Source organism: Sphaeramia orbicularis, chromosome 5 (genome assembly GCF_902148855.1).
Source record: "Sphaeramia orbicularis chromosome 5, fSphaOr1.1, whole genome shotgun sequence".
Taxonomy (NCBI): Eukaryota; Metazoa; Chordata; class Actinopteri; order Kurtiformes; family Apogonidae; genus Sphaeramia; species Sphaeramia orbicularis.
In genome coordinates, this window is record NC_043961.1 from 55,515,729 (window position 1) to 55,541,906 (window position 26,178).

At 36.6% G+C, this 26,178-nt stretch overlaps 2 protein-coding genes across 4 annotated transcripts; one reads left to right on the forward strand and one right to left on the reverse strand.

The window, feature by feature from the left end:
• Positions 1-409: 409 nt before the first annotated feature.
• Positions 410-5,607, forward strand: LOC115420028 (guanylin-like). 2 transcript variants are annotated; one of them, XM_030135175.1, is made up of 3 exons: positions 410-517; positions 3,536-3,722; positions 5,242-5,607. In XM_030135175.1, the coding sequence occupies exons 1-3, from the start codon at positions 446-448 to the stop codon at positions 5,310-5,312; spliced, it is 330 nt and encodes a 109-aa protein (XP_029991035.1). In that variant the 5' UTR covers positions 410-445; the 3' UTR covers positions 5,313-5,607. The 2 variants fall into 2 exon arrangements, with proteins under 2 accessions (XP_029991035.1, XP_029991036.1); XM_030135176.1 differs by having other exon boundaries at positions 413-514; positions 3,533-3,722.
• A 10,321-nt stretch (positions 5,608-15,928) lies between these two features.
• On the reverse strand, positions 15,929-21,881 carry LOC115419799 (guanylin-like). 2 transcript variants are annotated; one of them, XM_030134821.1, is made up of 3 exons: positions 21,774-21,881; positions 17,816-18,002; positions 15,929-16,290 (listed from the first exon to the last, which is right to left on the reverse strand). In XM_030134821.1, the coding sequence occupies exons 1-3, from the start codon at positions 21,843-21,845 to the stop codon at positions 16,220-16,222; spliced, it is 330 nt and encodes a 109-aa protein (XP_029990681.1). In that variant the 5' UTR covers positions 21,846-21,881; the 3' UTR covers positions 15,929-16,219. The 2 variants fall into 2 exon arrangements, with proteins under 2 accessions (XP_029990681.1, XP_029990682.1); XM_030134822.1 differs by having other exon boundaries at positions 17,816-18,005; positions 21,777-21,878.
• Positions 21,882-26,178: the final 4,297 nt, after the last annotated feature.

Below are 26,178 nucleotides of genomic sequence, written 5' to 3' on the forward strand. Positions count from 1 at the left end.
CAAATTAAGACAATAGTGGGTTATAAACCAAAAAAAGAGGATCTAAAGCACTTATTCTTTGTTTATCTTCACCTTCTCCCACTTTAAGTCCCCTCATCCTGTCAGTTGGATTTAACAGTAAATCATTCACTAAACCAGTGGTTTCCAAACCTGATGATATAGGAGTATTGTAAAACTATTAAAACTTTTAAAAGTGTATTTGTTGTGGTTTTATTTTATAATTTTTACCCGGCATGTGTTTGCATGTGCCTGTTTGTGTGGGGTGGTAACTCACCTGTACCCACCCACCACACCCCCCTCCTGTACTTCCACTGTGCCCACCCTCCTAGGGGCTGGGTGGGTGCACTAACCTGTCCAGATACCCTATAAAAGGCAGAGCTGATATGCAGCTGTCACAAACGAAGCAGTCAACTCAAAACTGAGAGACTTCAAACATCATCTGAAGATGAAAGTGTGCGGTGTTCTCCTGGTTGTGGTTCTCTGTGTGTGCAGTGGAGCTCAAGGGGTGTACGTCAGGGTGAGTTTTGGCTCTTTCCTCTTTATTCTACTTCTTTTTAAATGCATCTTTAATTTCTATGTTTATATCCCATCTCCACTCTTTGTTTGGTTTAATATCTAACAGCATTTTGTGGCGAAAACAAAAGATTACGTGCATTCTTTGTATGTGTGTATCTATTGAGCACAGTCTGGTTTTGACCATAAACATGCAACAACAACCAACTCCAACCTGCAGCAAGTTCTCACAGTAGTTTCAGGAGGTGTCTGCTACAGAGGGAACCCTCAAAATGGTCAGATTTACACATGAGTAGTGTTGGAAAGACTGGTCAGAGTGGAGGTGTGTTGTACTATCATGGGCTGTGTAGTCTGCAAGGCCACATCTAGGCCCCTTTTCCAGGAAGAGCTGCAGCTAAAGTGACCCTTTAGGTAACTCCATATCATTAGCCCCATGGCATAACTGCATAAGTCATATTTTTTTCAGGTCATAGTCAGTGATGCATAATGAAGCAGCAGGGTTAAGAAAGTAAAGTTACACAGATATCACAATTTGCTCAAAAATATGACTTATGATATGGCATTTTACAATGTTAGAACCAAGGGTTTGAGGTGGCACTAAGAAAAATATATAGTCTGCATGTTCAGGATAATGTTTTGGATAAATGGGTTAAACAGGACGTCAGATTTCATGTCCTAAAGATAACCACAGACTTATTATATTAACTTTAGGCATCAAAATACTTGACACCAGTTAGGCCTTACAGACCTTCAACTGTTTGTGGCGACTTTCAAATGAATTGTCCTCCACTAACCTTTCCCAAATGAGTTATCACTAAATATTTTATCCTCTGCACTCTTCAGTGAAAAGCAAGTGTCTTACTGACAATGTAGATTCTCATTAAAGCTGAAAGTATCTTCAAAACTTAGTCTCAGAACAGACAAAACTGAAGCAAACAATCAACAAAATATGTCATTAACTGAATGTAAAAACAAGTGTGTGGAACAACTGCCATTTGCAACAACAAACAACTGCAACCTGCAGCAAGTTCTCACAGTAGTTTCAGGAGGTGTCTGCAACAGAAGGAACTGTCAAAATGGTCAGATTTGCACATGGGTAGAGTTGGAAAGAGTGGCAAGAGTAGAGGTGTGTTGTACTATCATGGGCTGTGTAGCCTGCAAGGCCACATCTAGATCGCCTTTTTTTTTTTTTCCAAGGAAGAGCTGCAGCTAAAGTGACCCTTTAGGTAACTCCATATCATTAGCCCCATGGCATAACTGCATAAGTCATTTTTTTCAGGATGTAGCAAATGAAGCAGCTGCGTTAGAGTAAAGTTACAGATATCACAATTTGCCCAAAATATGTCCTTGGCAGTTAATAATAATAATAATAATAATAATAATAATAATAATAATAATAATAATAATAATAATAATAATAATAATAATAATAATAATAATTTATTTGTAAATCAATCAAAAACATCATTTTCATCATTTTCAATCAAATTGCTGTACAGATATAAAATCAATCACAATAAAACATAAAAACTAAAAACATTAACACAGTAAAAACAAATCAAGACATATAACACAGAGTAAACAAGTGGGTCTTGTTGACGCTTAATGTTAGAACAAAGGCTTTAAGGTGGCACTATGAAAAATATAGTCTGTATGTTCAGGATACTGTCTTGGATAAATGGGTTAAACAGGAAGTCAGGTTTCATTTCCAAAAAATAACCGGAGACTTATTGTAAGTTTAGGTATCAGTACAGTTTAATACGTTTAGGCCTTACACACCTTCAACTGTTTGTGGTGACTTTTGAGTGAATTATCCTCCACATTTAATCTTTCCTCTGATTTGTTGCTAATTATTTTATTCTATGTATTTTTCAGTGAAAAGGAAATGTTTTACTAATGATGTAGATGCTCCTTAAAACTTAAACTAACTTCAAAACTTTCAATATATAGAACAGATAAAACTGAAGGAAACAATCAACAAAATGTATAATTATCTGAATGTAGAAACAAGTGTGTGTACAACCACTGCCCTTTGTCCAGCTACAAAGTTTATATTGGTGAATCAATGCTGATGATTGTTTCCATATTGACTACGGAGCATCTGAACATCTAAATGGGTCTTATCTGATGTAACTGAAAAGCTGAGACACTAAATTTTACATGAATTAAATGTATTGATGGGATGAGTGGTGCAAAAGTTGGACATTTTAGATCAGTAGATGTTTCTGATCACCTATGACTGTTTAAGTCTTTAAGGGATTAAGTAAATTATTCTTTACTGTACTCGTGGATTTTTTTTCTCGCATATTCTTCTAAATTTTATTAAATAAACATCAAACTATTATGACTATTTACATTTGCCCTAGCAAAAATCAATTTACATTCATAAAACATGCATCAACACAAATGATTGACAAATCAAATACATATGTATAAATCTCACGTCATCCTCCTGCATGTAACTTGCAGAATTCAGTAAGCTTCTGGATGCAATAGCTTGAAGGAGGGTAGAGCAAACAAACAGCCTCAAAACAATTTGGACTTTTACACTGAGTCTTCTGTCTAAAAACATTTCTTTTTTTTTTTTTATATATATTTTTTTTAAAAATGTTAACTGGTCAATCTAAATTTCATGTGAGTCTGAGTGTGTGAGTGGTTGTTCATCTATATATTTTGATGATTAACTGGTGATTCGTCCACCCCCATGACCTTCATAGGACTAAGCAGTTTGGAAAATTAATGGAGGAAATAAGAAACCGGATGCTTTTTATCTTTTCTGCTGATTTGGCCACCAAACCATATTTTTAAATAGATCTGGAAGAAAGTCCCAAAGGCAAGCTGTTCCCATGTGCACTGTGAGTTTGTCGTTCAGTTCAAGTTTGAGACCACACACTGACTATTGCTTCCCATGAAGTTGTCTTTTCAGCACATTGCAGTGTAGTCACTCCGAAAGCCCTGCATCAGAAGATTTGAGTTGTTCCTGTTTGGCCTTTTCTTCTAAAGTCTGTCTTGCTGTTTTCAGGTCGGAGACAGAAGCTTCCCCTTAGAAGCAGTGAAACAGCTGAAGGAGCTCATGAACATGGACGACCACATCAGTCCTCACCTGGCTGAGACCAGAGCTGCATCCGTTTGTGCCAATCCACTCCTGCCACTGGTTTTCCATCCAGTCTGCCAAGGAAGGGAGAGAGACCAGGTTCTCTACAAACTAGGTAAGGCTGAATAATATGGAAGCACCTGGTGAAGTCTATTTACTTGGTATAATATTACAATGTTCCTCTTGAAAGTCTCCTTTATGTGTAAATGGGGAAGTGCTACATGTGTCCAAATAGATCACCACACAGGGGGCTGCATGAATGGAGTCATGCAATGAAACATTAATTCAATGCACCTTTTACCTTTCATTTTGGTAGAAGAATACAGTGTGAGATGAGACAAATGTACATGCAGTAAACACATCCATAAAACTGACTGAAACCAACAATAATTCTCAGTATTTTCAGATTATGGTTGTCAGACACAAGACCAGTAAGACCCACTGAAGATGTAAATGAATCCTAAATGTGCAGCTAGATTGTTGCAGAATGCCTAATTAATTTTCCAAATCATCTTCCCGATGTTTACACTCAAGCAGGAAAGGTGTTTTCAGACCTATATTCAGTTATTTTAGTGCTCTACCAGCTGTTTTAAACAGTAACGCTACATCACCAAAGCCCACCCCATGAGGCTAATCTATCTAATTTAACTGCTGTTGGACACAGGACATGGAAGTCCTTGGTAAAGCAATAGCTGTTTGTAAAATAAAGTTGGTTTTGGTGTTTAAAGACTTTCTTCATTTCCTGCATCATTATGAGATATTATGCATGCAGCTCATCCGAAAATAGATTTGGCAGATGTTCCCTTTGTTATGGAAAAGACTTGAAGGGAAATGCTTAAGAGAAGTTCTGGAGTTTGGATGCACAACAAGGAACAAACCTATTTAGTGAGCAGTAATGGCTCTGCTTTCAGAAGTAGTACAAAAATTATCTCATTAAATTTGAATAAAATTCATTAATAAAACAAACAATGCAACACAAGTGAAAATGAAACTGAAGGTACAGTCAGCTTAATTAATGTGCTCATTTTGAAAGAAAACTGTTCTGCACATTATGTTTGTCGAGAATTCCTTTGTACTGTTTCAGCTTCTATAAATTAAGTCTCAATGGCTGAAAAAGTAACATTAAAACTAAATTAACAGTAAAGTTTCACTAGTCAATTCCTCCCAATGAACATAAAAATATTTCTGCATGTGTACAAAAAAAATGAAATTCAGCCTATAGTAACTGTTCATCCAGTTAACAACAATCCTATCTATGTCCTCAGAGGCGTCTGCTAATCTACATGTTCATTACTTCCTGCTTCACTGAACAGGCTCAGGTGTCGTTCAGTTTGCTCCTGTGAGTTCCTAGACTTCACTGTTTATCTACTGTATTTAACACATCCTGCAGTGGCGGCACCATAAAGAGGCTCTGGGATATTAACGCCCGACAAGAGACTTATAAAAGCTAATCAAATCATCTCTGGGGACCTTTAAACTCATTAGAGATAGACCACACACTTGTCGCTCTACTGATACGGAGCCCATTATCATTAACAGTATTTTACAGAACTGAAAAGCAGGCCCTGGGGTGGCAAACTTAACATTTTAGGTCAGATGAATATTTATGTTTCCTGTTTTCTTGCACTTTCCAGTTGTTGCCGCCACTCCTATGCGTGGTTGTGAAATCTGTATCAACCCTGCCTGCTATGGGTGTATGAACTGAGGTTACCATCAGCTATCGACACAAATGAACACTGTAAGTTTCGGGCACCTTCCTGCATAGTTCTCACATTTCAACATATTCCACATCCATGGACATCGATGAAACATGTCTCACCACCTGGCAAAGCAGCATCAAGGATCTCAGGACTTTTCTTGGATTTGTCTAAAATGCTGTTCAAAGTGTCAAAGCAGCTGTTCTGTTCTGTTTCAACATTACTTTGTCTTTTGCTTGTGCATGTTTTGACCATGTAATTTATTGTTTGATAATAAAAGTGACTGCTTTGCATCCTCAAAAACTTGTTTAGTTTTTTTTTTTAAGTTTCAAGAAGAAGCAGACACTAGTCACTTTTCCACTGACTCTCAAATTGCCCAAATACAACTTGCCCATAAAGTTTTACCTAATGGTAAAACGACAATTCTGCCAAAAGTCTCATTTTTTGATTAAAAGTTTTTGCGCTGGCAAGAGGTGGCTTTTCAGATGTAGCGCAAATGGTTTATCACATCAAACTGCAATGGAAAGGCCTTTTTTTACAACTAGAGTCAGGTGAATTAAAAAAAAACCCGATGTTGACGGACGTTACAACAAGCAAAGAGGAAACATGTTGCAGTATGTGTGGACACACCAGGAAACCCAATCATTTTTTAATTTAGTATGATATAAAGGGGTAATATATAATAGTAATGAATAAAACTGTAAATCGACACCGTATTTACGTTCGTTGCCATGTTTATGGAATGACTTCTCATGTCATCTTGTGATGATAATAAATAAATAAATAAATAAATCATCGCATTTGTGATTTAATGGAAAAACTGATATTACACACTTCTGTTTTTTCGACATTTAATAAATATCGGTGAAGTTTTGTGCAGATGTCCAATGGAAAAGCAACTACTCAAACACTGTTCTAACAGCAGGAAAACATTAGTCTGTGCTGAATATGAATGAATAGGTTGGGATGGTGAAAGCTGATACCAGAGATTAGTCACTTTTTCATTGGACATCTGCGCTAAACTTTACCAATATTTACTACATGTCAAAAAAAAAACCAGAAGTGCGTAATGTCGTTTTTTCCATTAAATCACAAATGTGGTGATTTATTTATTATTGCAAGATGACACGAGAAGTCATTCCATAAACATGGCAATGAATGTAAATATGGTGTTGATTTACAGATACATTCATTATTATTATTATTATTATTATTATTATTATTATTATTATTATTATTATTATTATTATATATCACCCCTCTATCTCGTACTAAATTAAAAAAGGATTAGGTTTCCTGGTGTGTCCACACATACGTGAGATGTTTCTTCTTCTTCGCTTGTTGTAACGTACATCAACATCTGTTTTTTTAATTCACCTGACTCTAGTTGCGAAAAAGGGGTCTTTCATTGCAGTTTGACGTGATATACCATTTGCACTACACCTGGAAAAACCACCTCTTGCCAACGCAAAAAATTTTAATCGACAAATGAGACTTTTGGCGAAATTGTCGTTTTTCCATTAGGTAAATTTTTATGCGCAAGTTATATTTGCCCAATTTGAGGGTCAATGGAAAAGCGACTAGTCAGTTTATTCAATGGCAAGGCAGATTTATTTGTATAGCACAATTCATACACAGGACAATTCACAGTGCTTTACAAAAATGGAAAAGAGACAGGTTAAAACACACAATTACAATTAAAACATAATAAATAATCAATTAAAACTAAATAAAAGAAAAGAGGTCAGATAGAAACCTTTCAGCCGTTTTCAGCCTGGACTTAAACATTGTCAGAGTAGAGGCCTGTCTCACATCATCAGGAAGACTGTTCCAGAGTTTAGCTGCGTAGAACTGAAACACAGCTTCACCCTGTTTAGCCCTGACTCTGGGCACCAGCAGAAGACCAGTCCCTGAAGTTCTCAGGGTCCGAGATGGTTCATATGGGACCAACATGTCACAGATGTACTTTGGTGCTAGACCGTGGAGAGACTTATAAATGAGCAGAGCTGTTTTAAAGTCTGTTCTCTGAGCCATAGGAAGCCAGTGCACAGATCTGAACACAGGAATAATATGGTCGTACTTGTAAGTAGTATAAGTATGTATAGGTATTATTTGTGCGAACGTGGTATATGATATTTTGTTCATGATTTCTTTTCTTATATTCATCATTTCATAGGTCTTACATATTTCATTGTTGTTGTTGTTTTTTTGTTTTTTTTTTGTAGTTTTGTTTTTTTTCTCTCTCTTCTGCCCAGTTTACTCAGTTCTGGTTGTAGTTATTGTTACCATTATAATTGTCTCCATAGTTGTTACTGTTTGTATTGTTGATACTTTCTTGTGAGGGTCTTCGCCACCTTCTTTTCTCTTGTTCTCTCCCCTTCTTCTACCCCCACCCCCCACCCCCTATGTCAGGTCCGGCATCGAAATGTAGTTCAACAAAACTCATAATAAACACAGTAGAATATCAAAGGGCGCTTCATATACTTTATGAAGTTCCCCTTGGCAAAGCAAATTTGTTCAGCACCAGAAGGAACCAGACTACCATTCTGCTGTTAGGATGCTGGACAAGACAAGTAGAAAAAAAAAAAAAAGTAGTGTGAGATACTCCCTGGTAAAATGTAAAAAAAATAAAAAAATAAAAATAATAATAATAATAATATGGTCGTACTTCCTGGTTCTAGTCAGGATCTAAGCAGCAGCGTTCTGGATGTGCTGCAGCTGTTTTACAGCTCGTTTAGAGAGTCCAGTGAGAAGGCCGTTACAGTTGTCTAATCTGCTAGAGATAAATGCATGGGTAAGTCTGTCTAAGTCTGGCTTAGACAGTAAACCTTTGATTCAGGCAATGTTTTTGAGATGGTAAAAGGCTGATGATGTTATTGATTTAATTTGGCTGTTTAAGTTCAGGTCTGAGTCCATTGTTACCCCAAGATTTCTAACCTGATTTTTAGCTTTTAGAGTAAGAGATCCCAGATGACTGCTGACACTTTCTCTGGGTTTTTGTGGGCCAAAGACAATGACTTCAGTCTTGTCTGAGTTTAGTTGAAGAAAGCTGTTTTGCATCCACACAGTGATCTGTTGGAGGCAGTGACAGAGTGAGTCCACAGACCCATGTTGAGTTACTCGTAGCAATGGGTAGATGAGGGGTCATGAAGTGTTTCGACTCATTGCCAAATTGTATTGATACTGTGTCAATATTGTGTCACTAAATACTGACACCTGCTGGACCTTCAAAATCCTTACAGGCAACCTAGTTGACAGACTCAACTGACACTGATTTGATGACCTAGTATATATGTAACAGGGTCAATTATTTAGCAGCACTGTGGGTATGTATATTGTATTGTGTATTGTTATAATTACACAAAATCTGTTCATTTTATTTTAACTTCTTTTGGTTTAGTACCTGACATTGTGGGCCTCCGGATCAGTGTGTGTGGAAGTTTTTGTTTTGGTCTGTTCCCCATGGAACCATTTACAGTGTAACGCTGCGCACTATAACTTGAGTTTTCGCGCCTTTGCCTCCTCCCTTTTGTTCCAGTTTTCTGTGGGAGAGGTAAGCTGCCATGTAGTTTGTGAAAATTTTTGGTTTAACTTCTGTTAATTTAATTTTTTTTACATGAACCAACTAGTTTAGGCTGTATTAGGCACTTATAATGTATTTAAACATATTTCTTTATTATTTAGTTTGTGCAGGAGTGCGCTTTACGTGGGGTACTGACCGGTGTGGCATAAAATACAGACCTTGTAAAATATGGACCTATTTGGAATTTGCGCATGCGCGAGCGCAGCCTTACCGGATGTCAGGTTCAGCGAGGCTTATGAAATAAGTACCTTGCGAGTAGAATTGTGTGCTTTTGGGTTAGGGTTAGGATTAGGATTAGGATTAGGGGTTAGGGTTAGGGTTAGGGGTTAGGGTTAGGGTTAGGGGTTAGGGGTCGCTGAACCTGACATCCGGTAAGGCTGCGCTCGCGCAAATTCCAAAAAGGTCCAAATTTTACAAGGTCCGTATTTTTTCCCACACCGGAGGTCTTTATGTTTTATCATTTCATCAGGTATGTTGTATTTTCTTTTAATAATTCAATGCATTTTGTACCCTTTTGTTCCGGTTTTCTGTGGGAGAGGAGTGCGCTTTACGTGGGGTACTGACCGGAGGTCTTTATGTTTTATCATTTCGTCAGAATAATAAACGGAGACTGCCTCCAAGAATATACGTGCGGGTCTCGTCATTAAGAGAAAAAGAACACAACGCAGAGTCCGACACCACCGGTTACATATACAATAATATAATTTAAGTCATTGTATTTTATATTGTATTATTTCATATCTTCATTTAAATTTAAAATATCTTTGATGTTTTTAGATACAGTCAAGAAATAACGTGAACATGGATCATAACGTGAAAATCTAAGTTTAGCTGTGAGCCAGGAGAAGATGTCGTCAGGTGGTGACCAACATTCATTGGGCGTTTCGACCCTGAACCACAATGCCCTCCACACTGTAAGACCGGGTAAACAGAGTTTACTTTAAAAATTTGAGGAAACCAGTTGCCTTAAAAAAATTAAGTAATGAGTAATAAAAACTTGTGTATTAAACTTAAATGCTTGATTTGAATGGAATTGCTAGTTTAAGTACAACACACTAAATGCCAAGTTAATTTAACTTAAATTTTGTTGCAATGTCAATTGCTTTGTATAATCATTAGACCTAATATCATCAGTTCATTGTACTCATTTCCAAGTTGATTTTAATTTTAATCTTTTGTAACATTAATTGCTTTATGAAATTATTCAACTTAATATACTGTGACATGGGTAGATATCACATAGGAAGACAGCTCAATGGAATTTGCCAAACAGTAAATGATTTTTAATTGGTGAGGCATAGAAACTTATATAGAAAATGGATAATCATAGATGAACAATAACATTGTTCATCCTATGGCTCTCAGTCATGGTGCAGCTCTACAAAAATACAAAAACAAACACAAAAAAGCCCATAAACATTGCCATACACACTCTAAGTCAAAATTAATACTAACACCACAACCCTGCTGAACCCCTGCACAGAAAAATAACACATTTTCAACAACATGCCCAATACCCACAATGCGATGCAGAGATAAAAAGGTGTGGTCATGACTAAAACTTAGTGATTTAAATCCATTCAACTTTAACTTTTTCGTACTTTCGACTATGTCTACAAATTAGTAGAATATACTTAATATTTTATAGTAATGTAAGAAAACTTATATCATTTAAATACATTGTAATTAAAACATTTTAATAAATTCAAAGTCTGGGCTTACAGTGCAATTGGCGGGTCGGCAGTGATGGCCAGTCACTGTCTGTCTTCTTCTGGCCCCCAGCTCACCTCCTCCCTCCTCCTCCAAAGCCAACAAGAGGCTCTGTGCTACCTCCACTAACCTGCAGGCTGCCGACTTCCTCCCTCTTCTGGTTACTCCCAGCGCTGTGAGCATGTTCACACACAGACTGTGCCGGGAAGCCCCTGCATCCGACCACTACTGCAACAGCCAGGCCTGCCAGCCTTTGTCCCTACATTGTTGGACCAGATCCTGGCACTTGGTAGTTTTCCTCTCTGAGGCCTCTTGCATCTGTCCTCCCATAGGACCATCAGTTCAATCAGGATGATCTTCTTGGCCTCCTCTGACCACAAGACCAGATCGGGCCTCAGGGATGTTTTGACAACCTGAGGATAGCGGCGTCTCTTCCCCAGGTCCACCCTCATCTCCCATGATGGTGTTGTCTGCAGGAGGTCTTTCCTGGGCTTCTTGGAGGATACTGGTTTCTCCCCCTCTCTGATGAACTGAATGGCAGGTATTGGTCTCACATGGGGTTGTTGCTTTTTCTGTCTCTCATGCCCCAAGATGTCCACTAGTGCACTGAGGACCTTGTCACGGAGCCAGTGGTATCTCCCCTGGCTAAGGGCTGTCTTACACCCTAGAATAGAATAGAATAGAATTGCCTTTATTGTCATATGACAGTACAAAGTACATCAAACGAAAGTGAGTTCGATGATTAGGAACATTGGGCCGCTGCTCCTACTAGAGTGCTGCCACAAACCCTTTTCTTCGAAAAAAGAATTACAGTGGAGATAATGCAAGCACATACATCACATACATAAGACATACGACATTATAAACACAGTACATGTGGTCACGTGATGGAACTTTTTCAATGGATTTGGTTGTGGGAGGGGGACAGGAAGAGAAGAAGAATGTTGTGAGGCAGACGGAGATGGGGGGGGGGGTTAATGCTTGTATGTGGTGAGTCCTTGAAAGTCTGTTTGTGTATGAAAAATAAGAGACTCAGACTTCTGTCCTTTATCAGTTCATTCAGTCCTGAATCTTGGCCTGCCAGTATGTGCACCATTGTTCCTCTTTCCACACATAACCTGCACAGTAGGTCCTCCCTCAGCCCCCATCGGTGCAGGCTAGTTGGTGTTGGAAGGGTATCGTACATTGACCAGAGCATGAAAGAGATGCGAAAAGGTTCCAGTCTAAGTAGTTCAGACCACGTGACCTTTTGCTTTGGCAGGTTCCACTTTGTCCAGGTTCCTTGATCCAAGTTCAACAGCCTTTGCCCTTCTCCCTTCCTCCTCCAGGTGTCTGACTTCAGCTTGGATCATGTCTCCCCTCTGCCTGAGTTTCTTTTTTTTTTCTTTTTTTTTTCAGTGATAGTTAACAAGACATTGTGAACAGAAAAACAACAACACATAAACAAAGGGAAAATCAAACAAATAAACAAACAAACAAACAAACCAAAAACAACAACAACAATGACTGAGTAATGACAACAACAACAATATTACAACAATATAACAATTATAACAATATTACAATGAAAAAGATCATAAATGTGAAGAGCAGCTAAACAATATAGCTTGGTTAGGGGCGATAGGGAAAAGGGGAGGAGGGGGGTGTGAATGAAAGGAAATAATTGTTGTAATAATACAAAAATACATAATAATAATACTAGTAGCCTAATTTGCTAGTATTATTGTGGCGGCGGTAGCAGCCATAACAATGACTTAAATGCCTGAGTTTAATGTGACTGGTTAATTCTGAACACAGTCACAGTTATAAGAGGGTGTGCACACTTTTCCAACCACATAATCAGTTGTTTATTTTTTCTACCCCTCCATAAAAGATTTCAGTTTGTTTTTGAATTGAATTGTACAGGTTATCAGTCACATTAATGGTGGAAAAAGTTTTGAAATGATTCATCTCGGTCTCTCTCTCTCTTTTTTTTTTTTTTACATCACAAAACCAGGTATTTGAAAAGGGGTGTGTAGACTTTTTATATCCACTGTAGGCCTAACCACCTGTCTCCTTACCTCTCAGGTACACTGTTATCAGTATTAAGGAAATTAACACTGAAATAAATTAGTTAGCTAACACCAAATTAGCATAATGCAAGCATGCAACCGGAAGTTAGCATTCACATCGTTTACTCAGGCTACTAAAAACGACCCTGTGGTTAACTGAGCTTTCAATCTAAGACAGGGGTGTCAAACATGCGGCCCGGGGATCAAAACCGGCCCACCAATGGGTCCAGTCCGGCCCACGGGATGAATTAGTGAAACACAAAAATTACACTGAAGATATTAACAATCAAGGATGTCAAAATAATTTTAGGTCAGTTCCATCTAAAGTGGGTCAGACCAATAAAATACTATCATAATAACCTATAAATAATGAAAACCACAAATGTTTCTCTTTGTTTTAGTGTAAAAAAAAAAGAGTAAAATTACACAAAAATGTTAACATTTACAGACTAGCCTTTTACAAAAAATGTGAAAAACCTGAACAAATATGAACAACCTGAAATGTCTTAAGAGAATTAACAGTAATTGTACCAATATTCTGTCTGTTATTAAATGTTTTGTGTATTTGTAGATCCACTGTGATCTGTTTGTTGTAATGAACATGTGAATTCTGTTGGGTTTCTGTAAACTGGCTTAGAGTCTGGTTTTGACCAACTCTATATATAAAGTGTCATGAGATAACTTTTTTGTTCCAATCTGGCGCTATATAAATAAAATTTGATTGATTGAGTGATTTGATTGGTTTTCCCCTGCAAGTCACTTTGGAAAAAAGCGTCTGCCAAATGCATAAACATAAACATAAAATGAGAAGATGAGGCCAAATAATGGCATAAATTGTTAAAATTGCACTTTTTTTCTTAGTAAATTTCATGTGGTCATGGTTGTTCATGTTTTTCCACATTTTTTTAAAGGATGTAAAAATTTTGATAGTATAATTTTCCTTTTTTCACTCTAAAACATAGAAATTAGACATACAAATTTTGGAATTGATATTATTTTTGTATTATTGTGTTATTATTTTTATCATCGGGCCCACTGCAGGTCATATTGGGTTGTATGTGGCCCCGAACTAACATGAGTTTGACACCCCTGGTCTAAGACGTCAGAAAATGTCCATTACTTGAATAATGACGAGTTGTTAGTCACTGAATAGCCACCAGAGGTCATCCTGCAGCTAAAGAAGAAGCTTTACCTAGACGGTCTGTGGGGATAAAACAGATGATTTAAGCAGAAAGAGGTTCACTCCTTCACGCTTCCGGTTTCCAATCCCTGCTGAAGAAGACAAAGTCTGAGCCACCACTGTCTATATCTATTTTACTCATTAAAACTGCTTAAAGTATATTCTTTCCTTCTATTGTTATGCATTTCATTTGTATGTCTGATTATCTTATTCTTGTTTAAACAAATGCAGCTTCTATTGCAACACAAAAGTCACCTGGTTCCATATAAAGTAATTTTTGGCTATAATTTCAGTTTTATGTTGCAGCAGTATGTGTTTAAAGCATGCAAAAAGGTCTTATTTAAGACAACTAGATAAAATAGTCAGTTTTCAGCTCAGAATGTGAATGGTTTTTTTTCTTTTAACTGAGTAACTCATCAAACAAATTGACAATCTCTGGTGTCAGCTTTCACTATCCCATCCCATTCATTCATATTCAGCACAGCCTGATGTTTTGTGTGCACAGGTTTTTCTGCTGTTAGAACAGCTTATTCTTCAAACTAAAAAAAGAAAAAAAAAAAAGAAAACTAAACCGCAAGTTTTTGAAGATGCAAAAACAGTCACACTTTTATTATGAAACACAATAAATTACATGGTCAAAACATGTGCAAGCAAAATACAAAGTAGTAGTTTTGCATGACATACTATTTGCGCTACATCTGAAAAGCCACCTCTTGCCAGCGCGAAGACTTTTAATCGAAAAATGAGACTTGGCGAAATTGTCATAAAATTTTATGTGCAAGTTATATTTGGGCAATTATACACAGTAAATTTGCCAGTGTAAAAAATGCAGTGTCAAAGTATTTTAATTCTTTTGGAGTTATTCCAACAATGGACAGAGTAAAATTTAACAAGATAACTTTCAGTGTTAGTGAAAATAATTGGAGTCAACAGAGGTTTTACACTGTCAGTGTCATATATTCAGTGTAAAAGTAAATTGACTCTCTCAAAGTTAATTCAACACCCATTAGAGCAAGAGAGCATTCAGTGTTCAAAAATAATGACTCTGAAAAGCTCCGCCCACCTACCTCCGTGCTCAAACTGAGTGAGAAGTTGGACTCTGGCGTCACCATCTTCCTCGCATTGAAAAACTGCGTTTGTAAGTTTGTGCAAATAAACTCTTGCTTTTGTTATTTCATCCAAGCAGAATTTGTGTGCAAGACTAAAGTTACATCATCATTGTCACTGCTGGGTATGTGTTTTCAAATACCGAATTTCAAATGGATAACGTGATACCGGGTGGGCGGTACATGTCATTTTATGTTTACTTTTAATTGTAATATTTCATTTATATTTGGAATAAATTGGGAACAGAAATAACTGTGTCTTTTTTTGGCCCCTGCAGACACTGGGACTATAGTACATCATATGTAACACTGTTAGGAGGCAGTTAAAAATCAACACTCTGTGGAGTCATTTATTATCAACATGTAGCATTAAGTAGGTTTAACAATGGAAAAGTTATTTCTTAACACTTAACTCTTCAGTGTTGAATGTGAATAACACTATGGGTGTTACTTCTCACATAGTGTAAAACTCGACTGACAGTAATTAGTGTAGTGTAGTGTAAAATATTAACTCTTATTAGAGTAAAGTTGACTCGGGAACTGTAACTCTATGTTCAGTGTAAATTTTACACTTTGTAGATAGGGACCATATGTTCACTGAGGTACTGTTAAAATTAACTCTTTAAGTGTTATATAAACACTAGCGATTTTACTGTGTAGGTTTAACACTGGAAAAGTTATTTCTTAACACTTAACTCTTCAGTGTTGAATGTGAATAACACTATGGGTGTTATTTCTCACATAGTGTAAAACTTGATTGACAGTAACTAGTGTAGTGTAAAATATTAACTCTTACTAGAGTAAAGTTGACTCTGGAAATGTAACTCTATATTCAGTGTACATTTTACACTTTGTAGATAGGGACCATATGTTCACTGAGGTTGTGTTAAAATTAACTCTTTAAGTGTTATATAAACACTGGTGATTTTACTGTGTAGGGTCAATGGAAAAGTGACTAGTGTCTGCTTCTTCTTGAAACTTAAAAAAAACTTGACAAGTTTTTGAGGATGCAAAGCAGTCACTTTTATTATCAAACACAATAACTTACATGGTCAAAACATGCGCAAGCAAAAGACAAAGTAATGTTAAAATAGTGCAGAACAGCTGCTTTGACACTTTGTGAACAGTGAAGAAAAATCCTGAGATCCTTGATGCTGCTTTGCCAGGTGGTGAGACATGTTTCATCGATGTCCATGGATGTGGAATACGTTGAAATGTGAGAACTATGGAGGAAGGTGCCTGAAATTCACACAATGTTTATTTGTGTTGATAGCAGATGGTAGCCTCAGTTCATACACCCAAAGCAGGCAGGGTTGGCGCATATTTCACAAGGATCCACAGGCGAGATGGCAACAACTGGAAAGTGCAAGAAAACAGGAAACATAAATATTCATCTGACCTAAAATGTTACGTTTGCCACCCCAGGGCCTGCTTTTCAGTTCTGTAAAATACTGTTAATGATAATGGGCTCCGTATCAGTAGAGCGACAAGTGTGTGGTCTATCTCTAATGAGTTTAAAGGTCCCCAGAGATGATTTGATTAGCTTTTATAAGTCTCTTGTCGGGCGTTAATATCCCAGAGCCTCTTTATGGTGCCGCCACTGCAGGATGTGTTAAATACAGTAGATAAACAGTGAAGTCTAGGAACTCACAGGAGCAAACTGAACGACACCTGAGCCTGTTCAGTGAAGCAGGAAGTAATGAACATGTAGATTAGCAGACGCCTCTGAGGACATAGATAGGATTGTTGTTAACTGGATGAACAGTTACTATAGGCTGAATTTCAGTTTTTTTGTACACATGCAGAAATATTTTTATGTTTATTTTGAGGATTTGACTAGTGAAACTGCACTTTTTATTTAGTTTTAATGTTAGTTTTTCAGCCATTGAGACTTAATTTACAGAAGCTGAAAGAGTATAAAGGAATTCCTGTCAAATATGATATATATGAAGAACAGTTTTCTTTCAAAATGAGCACATTAATTAAGCTGACTGTACCTTCAGTTTCATTTTCACTTGTGTTGCATTGTTTGTTTAATTAATATTTTGCATTCATATTTTAACGAGATCATTTTTTGTACTACTTCTGAAAGCAGAGCCATTACTGCTCACTAAATAGGTTTGTTCCTTGTTGTGCATCCAAACTCCAGAACTTCTCTTAAGCATTTCCCTTCAAGTCTTTTCCATAACAAAGGGAACATCTGCCAAATCTATTTTCGGATGAGCTGCATGCATAATATCTCATAATGATGCAGGAAATGAAGAAAGTCTTTAAACACCAAAACCAACTTTATTTTACAAACAGCTATTGCTTTACCAAGGACTTCCATGTCCTGTGTCCAACAGCAGTTAAATTAGATAGATTAGCCTCATGGGGTGGGCTTTGGTGATGTAGCGTTACTGTTTAAAACAGTTGGTAGAGCACTAAAATAACTGAATATAGGTCTGAACACACCTTTCCTGTTTGAGTGTAAACATCGGGAGGATGACTTGGAAAATTAATTAGGCATTCTGCAACAATCTAGCTGCACATTTAGGATTCATTTACATCTTCAGTGGGTCTTACTGGTCTTGTGTCTGACAACCATAATCTGAAAATACTGAGAATTATTGTTGGTTTCAGTCAGTTTTATGGATGTGTTTACTGCATGTACATTTGTCTCATCTCACACTGTATTCTTCTACCAAAATGAAAGGTAAAAGGTGCATTGAATTAATGTTTCATTGCATGACTCCATTCATGCAGCCCCCTGTGTGGTGATCTATTTGGACACATGTAGCACTTCCCCATTTACACATAAAGGAGACTTTCAAGAGGAACATTGTAATATTATACCAAGTAAATAGACTTCACCAGGTGCTTCCATATTATTCAGCCTTACCTAGTTTGTAGAGAACCTGATCTCTCTCCCTTCCTTGGCAGACTGGACGGAAAACCAGTGGCAGGAGTGGATTGGCACAAACAGATGCAGCTCTGGTCTCAGCCAGGTGAGGACTGATGTGGTCGTCCATGTTCATGAGCTCCTTCAGCTGTTTCACTGCTTCTAAGGGGAAGCTTCTGTCTCCGACCTGAAAACAGCAAGACAGACTTTAGAAGAGGGGTGTCAAACTCATTTTGGTTCAGGGGCCATATTTAGCCCAATTTGATCTCAAGCGGGCCAGACCAGTAAAATAATGACTTAATAACCTATAAATAATGACAAATCCAAGTTTTTCTTTTTGTTTTAGTAAAAAAAAAAAAAAAACCCGATTAAATTATGAAAATATTTCCATTTTACAAAAAAGATGTGAATAACCTGAAAAAACCAAATTTCATTTGAAAAATTAGTGCAATCTTAACAATATTATGCTTTGACTTATTATTTATAGACGTACATTACACACAGTGTTACATAAACATTTGGTGACAGGCAGAATATTGTTAAAATTTTAGAGTTTGGAACTAAAATTTTAACAATTTCTACAATATTCCATCTCCTATTATTTTTAACACAACTACAGATCACAGAGGATCCATAAACGCACAAAACATTTAGTAACAGGCAGAATATTGTTCAAATTGCACATTTGGGGTTTATCTTTGCTTTTATTTATGTATTTATTTGCATTTTATTGTGAATGAATAGTTTTGTAAATGTAAATATTTTCACTGTGTAATGTTATTTTTTTCACTTAAATTTTTTCCACATAATTTTTCACAAAGAAAATTTGTCATTGTCATTATTTATGGGTTTAGTTATTGTGTTTTTATTTTTACTGGAGATCACATTGGTCTGTATGTGGAACCTGAACCAAAATGATTTGGACAACCTGGACTGTTCTGGTTCATTTTTGCACTTTCATCCTGCAGGCCAAAATGGAACCTTTGGCGGGCCAGATTTGGCCCCTGGGCCACATGTTTGACACCTGTGCTTTAGAAGAAAAGGCCAAACAGGAACAATTCAGATCTTCTGATGCAGGGGTTTTGAAGTGACTACACTGCAATGTGTTGAAAAGACAAATTCATGGGAAGCAATGATCAGTGTGTGGTCTCAAACTTGAACTGAATGGCAAACTCACAGTGCACATGGGCACAGCTTGCCCTTGTGGCTTTCTTCCAGGTCTATTTGAAAGGTTTCTTTAAAAGCATAGTTTGATGACTATTTTAGTGAAAGCACAGGTAAAAAGCATTCATTTTTTTTTCTTTCCTCCATTCATTTTCCCAACTGCTTAGTCCTTGTGAGGGTCATGGGGGTGCTGGAGCCTATCCCAGCTACCAATGGGTGAAGGCAGGGTACACTCTGGATGCATCACCACTTCATACAAATGTACAGATGAACAATCACTCACTCACATTCAGACCTACATGCGATTTAGGTTGACCAGTCAACCTCTTTTGTTTTTTTTGAAGACTCAGTGTCAAAGTGCAAATTGCTTTGAGGCTGTTTGTTTGCTCTGCCCTCCTTCAAGCTATTGAATCCAGAGGCTTACTGAATTCTGCAAGTTTCTTGTAGCAGAGTGATGTGCGATTCATGCACTTGTATTTGATTTGTCAGTCGTATGTGTTTTGTTGTTGATGCATGTTTTATGACTGTAGATTGATTGCTGCTAGTGTAAATGTAAATATCGTCATAATACTGTGATGTTTATTTAATGAAATCCAGCAGAATTTGCAAAGAAAAAATCCTCTTGGGTACCATAAAGAATAATTTACTTCAACCCTCAAAGACATAAACAGCCATAGGGGATCAGAAACATCTACTGATCTAAAATGTCCAACGTTTGTACCACTCATCTCATCAATACATTTAATTCATGTAAAATTCAGTTTGCCAGCTTTTTAGTGACCTCGGATATGACCCATTTAGATGTTCAGAGGCTCTGTAGTCAGTGTGGAAACACCACTCAGCAGCATTGATTTACCAAAATGTGGAAACACCATTATGTTCAGCAGGATTGATTCAACAATAAAACCTCTGTAGATGGATAAATGGCAGTCGTTGCACACACTTTTTTTTTTTTTTTTACATTCAGTTAATGACATATTTTGTTGATTGTTTGCTTCAGTTTTGTCTATTCTGAGACTAAGTTTTGAAGATACTTTAAAATTTAATGAGAATCTACGTTGTCAGTAAGACACTTGCTTTTCACTGAAGAATGCAGAGGATAAAATAATTAGTGATAACTCATTTGGGAAAGATTAGATGTGGAGGACAATTCACCTGAAAGTCACCACAAACAGTTGAAGGTCTGTAAGGCCTAAATGGTATCAAGTATTTTGATGCCTAAAGTTAATATAATAAGTCTGTGGTTATCTTTAGGACATGAAATCTGATTTCCTGTTTAACCCATTTATCCAAAACATTATCCTGAACATGCAGACTATATATTTCCCTTAGTGCCACCTCAAACCCTTGGTTCTAACATTGTAAATTGCTATATCATAAGTCATATTTTTGGGCAAATTGTGATATCTGTGTAACTTTACTTCTTAACCCTGCTGCTTCCTTTTGCATCATTGACTATGACCTGAAAAAAATATGACTTCCACAGTTATACCATGGGGCTAATGCACTGTAAGCCCGGATAAGTAGAATTTACTCAAAAAATTTGAGGCAAGTGATTGCACTTAAATGACTTGAGTAATGATCGACTAATCAGTTGGTTTAAGTAGGTTCAACTTTAATGCTAAAAGTATTGAACTTAAACTATTAAGTAGAAAACACTAAAAGACAAGTTATTTGTATTTTAAATCTGTTGTAAAATCAACCCCACTATCCAACCATTCAACTCAGCATTTTAGGTTACACTGACTAATTTTCTCAATTGCAGCCAGATTAATTTTTCATTGATTAAACAACTTTTTTTTAAGTTTATCAAACTCAAAATCCCATTCCCACCCACAATAGTTACAAAATTATGCAGCTTGATATATTGCAGCATAAATAGAAACTAGCTCATTGTCATTTGCCCATTCAGGAATTGCTTTTAGTATAACAACAAAATGGCATCAAAAGTCCAATTGAAGAATAATATGTTTAGATGAACAGGAAACCCATTGTTCTTCCTCTGGCTCTGACTCATGGTGCAGCTCTACAAAAATACAAAAACAAACACAAAAAGGCCAATAAACACTGCCATACATACATTAAATCCAAATTAACACTAACACCACAACCCCACTGAACCCCTGCACAGAAAAATAACACATTTTCATCAACATGCCCAATACCCACAATGCAATGCGAAGACAAAAAGGTGTGGTCATGACTAAAACTGAGTGATTTAAATCCATTCAACTTCAACTTTTTCGTACTTTCAACTATGTCTACAAATTAGTAGAATATACTTAACATTTTATAGTAACATCATAAAACTTAAATCATTTAAGTGCATTGTAATTAAAGCATTTTAGTAAATACAAATTCCAGGCTTACAGTGTGATATGGAGTTACCTAAAGGGTCACTTTAGCTGCAGCTCTTCCTGGAAAAGGGGCCTAGATGTGGCCTTGCAGACTGCACAGCCCATGATAGTACAACACACCTGCACTCTGACCAGTCTTTCCAACACTACTCATGTGTAAATCTGACCATTTTGAGGGTTCCCTCTGTAGCAGACACCTCCTGAAACTACTGTGAGAACTTGGTGCAGGTTGGAGTTATTTGTTGTTGCATGTTTACGGTCAAAACCAGACTGTGTTTAGTAGACACACACATACAAAGACTGCACATAATCTTGTGTTTTCGCCACAAAATGCTGTTAGATATTAAACCAAACAACAGTGGAGATGGGATATAAACATAGAAATTAAAGATACATTGAAAAAGAAGTAGAATAAAGTGGAAAGAGCCAAAACTCACCCTGACGTACACCCCTTGAGCTCCACTGCACACACAGAGAACCACAACCAGGAGAACACCGCACACTTTCATCTTCAGATGATGTTTGAAGTCTCTCAGTTTTGAGTTGACTGCTTCGTTTGTGACGGCTGCATATCAGCTCTGCCTTTTATAGGGTATCTGGACAGGTTAGTGCACCCACCCAGCCCCTAGGAGGGTGGGCACAGTGGAAGCACAGGAGAGGGGTGGGGTGGGGGGGTACAGCTGAGGTACCACCCCACAAAAACACGCACATGCAAACACATGCCGGGTAAAAATTATAAAATAAAACCATAACAAATACACTTTTTAAAGTTTTAATAGTTTTACAATACTCCTATATCATCAGGTTTGGAAACCACTGGTTTAGTGAATGATTTACTGTTAAATCCAACTGACAGGATGAGGGGACTTAAAGTGGGAGAAGGTGAAGATAAACAAAGAATAAGTGCTTTAGATCCTCTTTTTTTGGTTTATAACCCACTATTGTCTTAATTTGTTTATAACCTCTGTCTGTCTCTGTTGTTCCTTCCGTCACTACAATGCTTCACTGTTGACTTTAGGTTTTAGACTAACACACCCACTGCCTTGGTGTCATCTAATAAATCTCATCCCGGGGCTTTCTCCCACAGGCGTTTGTCACAGACCTGTCAGATAAGGATGAGACCGTACGTAAGCAGCACAGCCACATGGGTACGTTGTTTAAACAGCCACGATGCAGTATTTGCAAATGATGATGATATCAGAAGTAAATGGTCACTTTTTTTTATTTTGTTGATTCCATAGTTAAAAGTTCCCATGCTGCCACATCACTTCATTTCAATGCAGTTCAACCCCATTCTATCATACTCCCCTCCTCAGTGCGCCACTAAACAGATCAGACTGGTCATCAGACAGAGACAGCATGACATCAACCATTATTCTCTATTTTTATTGAAGCTCAGAGGAGAATATCACGAGTCATCTCAGTGGTTTATGAACCAATACCTTACATAAACAGTTTTCTCAATTCAGAAACCATGGAAATAATCTTTGAAAGTACAGCCTTGAAGCTTCTGACAGTGAGAGCAGGATGGAAATGAAATAAAAATTGTCCTTGGGGTCGACCTGGTGATGCACACAACATAGTAACAAACAACTTAAATACACTTTAACACTAGTTTAACTGCTCCATGCAAGTTCATTTAATTCTATTCATCAATTTCATGTATCCCAGAATCTTCTCCCATCTATTCCTTTAATTGTGTGTGAACAATTATAGTCAAAGGATTGCAGTTTGTTGGTTTAAAATATTATCAGAATAAAAATGTTCATGTCAGAAATAAGGTGTTTATTGCTCAGCTATTTTTTACAACATTAATTATATTATGACATTTATCATTATTGATCTGCAGTCCAGCTCTCTGTTAGAAATTAAACACCTGAATTCAAAGTGTCACAAAACTTCTGTCCTTATCGTGCATATCAAATTGTACACCATTGTCCATTAAGTTGAAATAAAATAATGTTACCTCCTCCCATGAAATTATTGTGAAAATATGACTTATTCTTGATAGATAAAGTATTACTGGACATTGTACTTTAAAGGTCAAAAGGTTAAGGGTGAGTACTGATGTGTATTGTAATGTTGATGTAAGGAAAGTTGTTCCTACTAATACAACTGAATAAATCTTTATTCTCTATAATAAGACCTTTTAAAATGTCCTCAACTAAGGAAATAATGTGAAATCCATTTTTACATCATAATTACATTTCAAAACCACTTCACTTCTTTCACTTTGTGTTGTGTTAAAAATTGCTCTGATATTAATCACAAACCCAATATTCTTCTATGAAGCAAATTCCAGCACATTTTTGTCTTTGTGATTAAAATGATAGAATCATATAAGAAGAAAATTGCATAAGTACAAAAAGGTTTGATGAAGACATTCTCCAAAAGATGAAGGCCAAATCAGTGATGTCATTATTACACACCCTGGAGCTCACCCATCAATGATTAATGATTATCTGAGTGGGAGAGACATTGCTTCATAAGTTTTATCAGCGTCACAAAGTTTACGTATTTTATTTTTTAACAGAGAATGTTTTCAGTTATCGGATTGTACGGACATTATATTCTGAGCCGAAATGCCCACAACTGTGTAAATAAACCAGGACAGAAAGCAATTTAGATAGATAGATAGATAGATAGATAGATAGATAGATAGATAGATAGATAGATAGATACTTTATTGATATTATTTCCTTTGCAGGAAATTATGTGTTTACAACAGCAGTAACAAAAAAACAAAAAAAACCAAACAAACAAAAAAAACCCCAATCAAACAACAAAACACAGTGACCCAAATATAAATGAGCATGTCGAATAAATCTGCATCTAATATTATACAAAATCTCCAGATACAATACAATGTACATGTTTTCAATAACCTTGTACACACAGAAAGAGACAAAGCAGAGGAAGCTGTTAATAAAAAACTATAATGTAAACACTATTGTTGGGGAAAATCAATTTGGATTATTTACTTTCATTGAGTGGTGGTTTTGTCTCAGTTTGCATTACTCAAGACGTGATTAAAGTTTTGAGGATGTGCTGTGCATTTGTACACTATCACTAGAATATTCAAAATGACAAAAACACTTGCGTTAAATCTTGTTGGGAATTCAATTTTTATGTATTCTTGAATTGTATAAATACTAAAGCTGGTAAAATGAAACTTGGAAATGGCTAAATCACAACTGTAGCTACAAGTGGCTCCATCACCCAGGATTATGATTATACATCCTGTCAGGATAATCATACTTTAATCACAGGGAAAAAAAAAAAAAAAAAAAAACTAGGAAAAGAAATTATAAAAGACATGACCTGAAGGAAATACGATGGTGACATGACAGAAACTGAGCTGACATCTGGTGAATTATTAGACAAGAGTGAGAATAATATGTGGGCTAGAATAGATCCATAATTAGTTAAATGCAGCTCACACATGTACAACTGGACATCCCATCCTCCTTTAAGCCATGAAATGTGACTTTCACACAAAACTGTGAAAGAATCCTAAAAATACGCACATGAGAATGCTTGTGAATGAGGCACGAGACAGGATCAACAACAAATTATCTATCTATCTATCTATCTATCTATCTATCTATCTATCTATCTATCTATCTATCTATCTATCTATCTATCTATCTATCTATCTATCTATCTATCTATCTATCTATCTATCTATCTATCTATCTATCTATGAAATTAATATAATATGAAAGTCTGAATATATTGAATGAAGTCTAAATAATAAATGAATAGTATAATTAAAAAAAATAAAAATAATTCAAAAACCATTCCATATATTCAGACTTTCATATTACAAATATAATAATTTCCTAAATGGCATGCCATTGTTTTTATATTTATATAATTCAATTCATTGATAAGGAAGTGCATTAAATGTGTGTTGTGATATTGTTGACTGTATATCTATATAATGAACACATTCTGCTTTGTTTATTTTGTTGTTCTTTCTTATATTCTTTCACCCTTGGTGTTTCTTTCATTCCTGTGTCCACTCCTGCACACATCCACAGCTGTCACACATGTTCCACTCATTCATTCCAGACAGCTCAGATGTCTTTTTTGTTTTTTTTTCTGCTCATTTCTCCTCTTTGTTCATTTTCTCATCCCTTCTGACCTGTCATTCTTCAGAGTCTTGCAGAGTACATCTTAAACAAACAATAAGACAGAAGAAAAAGACGAAGAGGACAGAGGAGAAGGAGAAAGAGAGAGATGAAAGAGAAACAATCTGTCTTGGACTAATGAAATGATCTATCTATCTATCTATCTATCTATCTATCTATCTATCTATCTATCTATCTATCTATCTATCTATCTATCTATCTATCTATCTATCTATCTATCTATCTATCTATCTACTTCATGTTTCTAAAAGCAGTGCATTTGCCCGTAGACGCTCAGCGTCCATGCACTTCAAAGGGACTGAGTGGAACAGTTTTTTTCATTGCCTCAAAACTGGACAGTAATTGGATAAATGCCACGATGTTGTCCCGCCCCCAGATGCTTGGCGTCTCTGGGGGTGAATGGAGCTGTGGGCGGAGCTTGGCTGGGCTGGACGCTGCACTTCCACGTGCTGATTGGAGGATCAGTCGAAAGGCTGAATCCCATTTGATTGACAGCTATATTGAGACATACTCCTTCACTTGACACAGTTCAGTTTAATACCGTTGCGCTATTCTGCTGTGAAATCGAGAGAGAAACCACTGCAAAATGACTTGTTCATTTCTTGCACTGTAAATAAAACACACTCATTGTTCTTCCTTGTTTCAATTTAACATAATTTCAGCGTTTTCTTGTTTAGTTGGTACGATA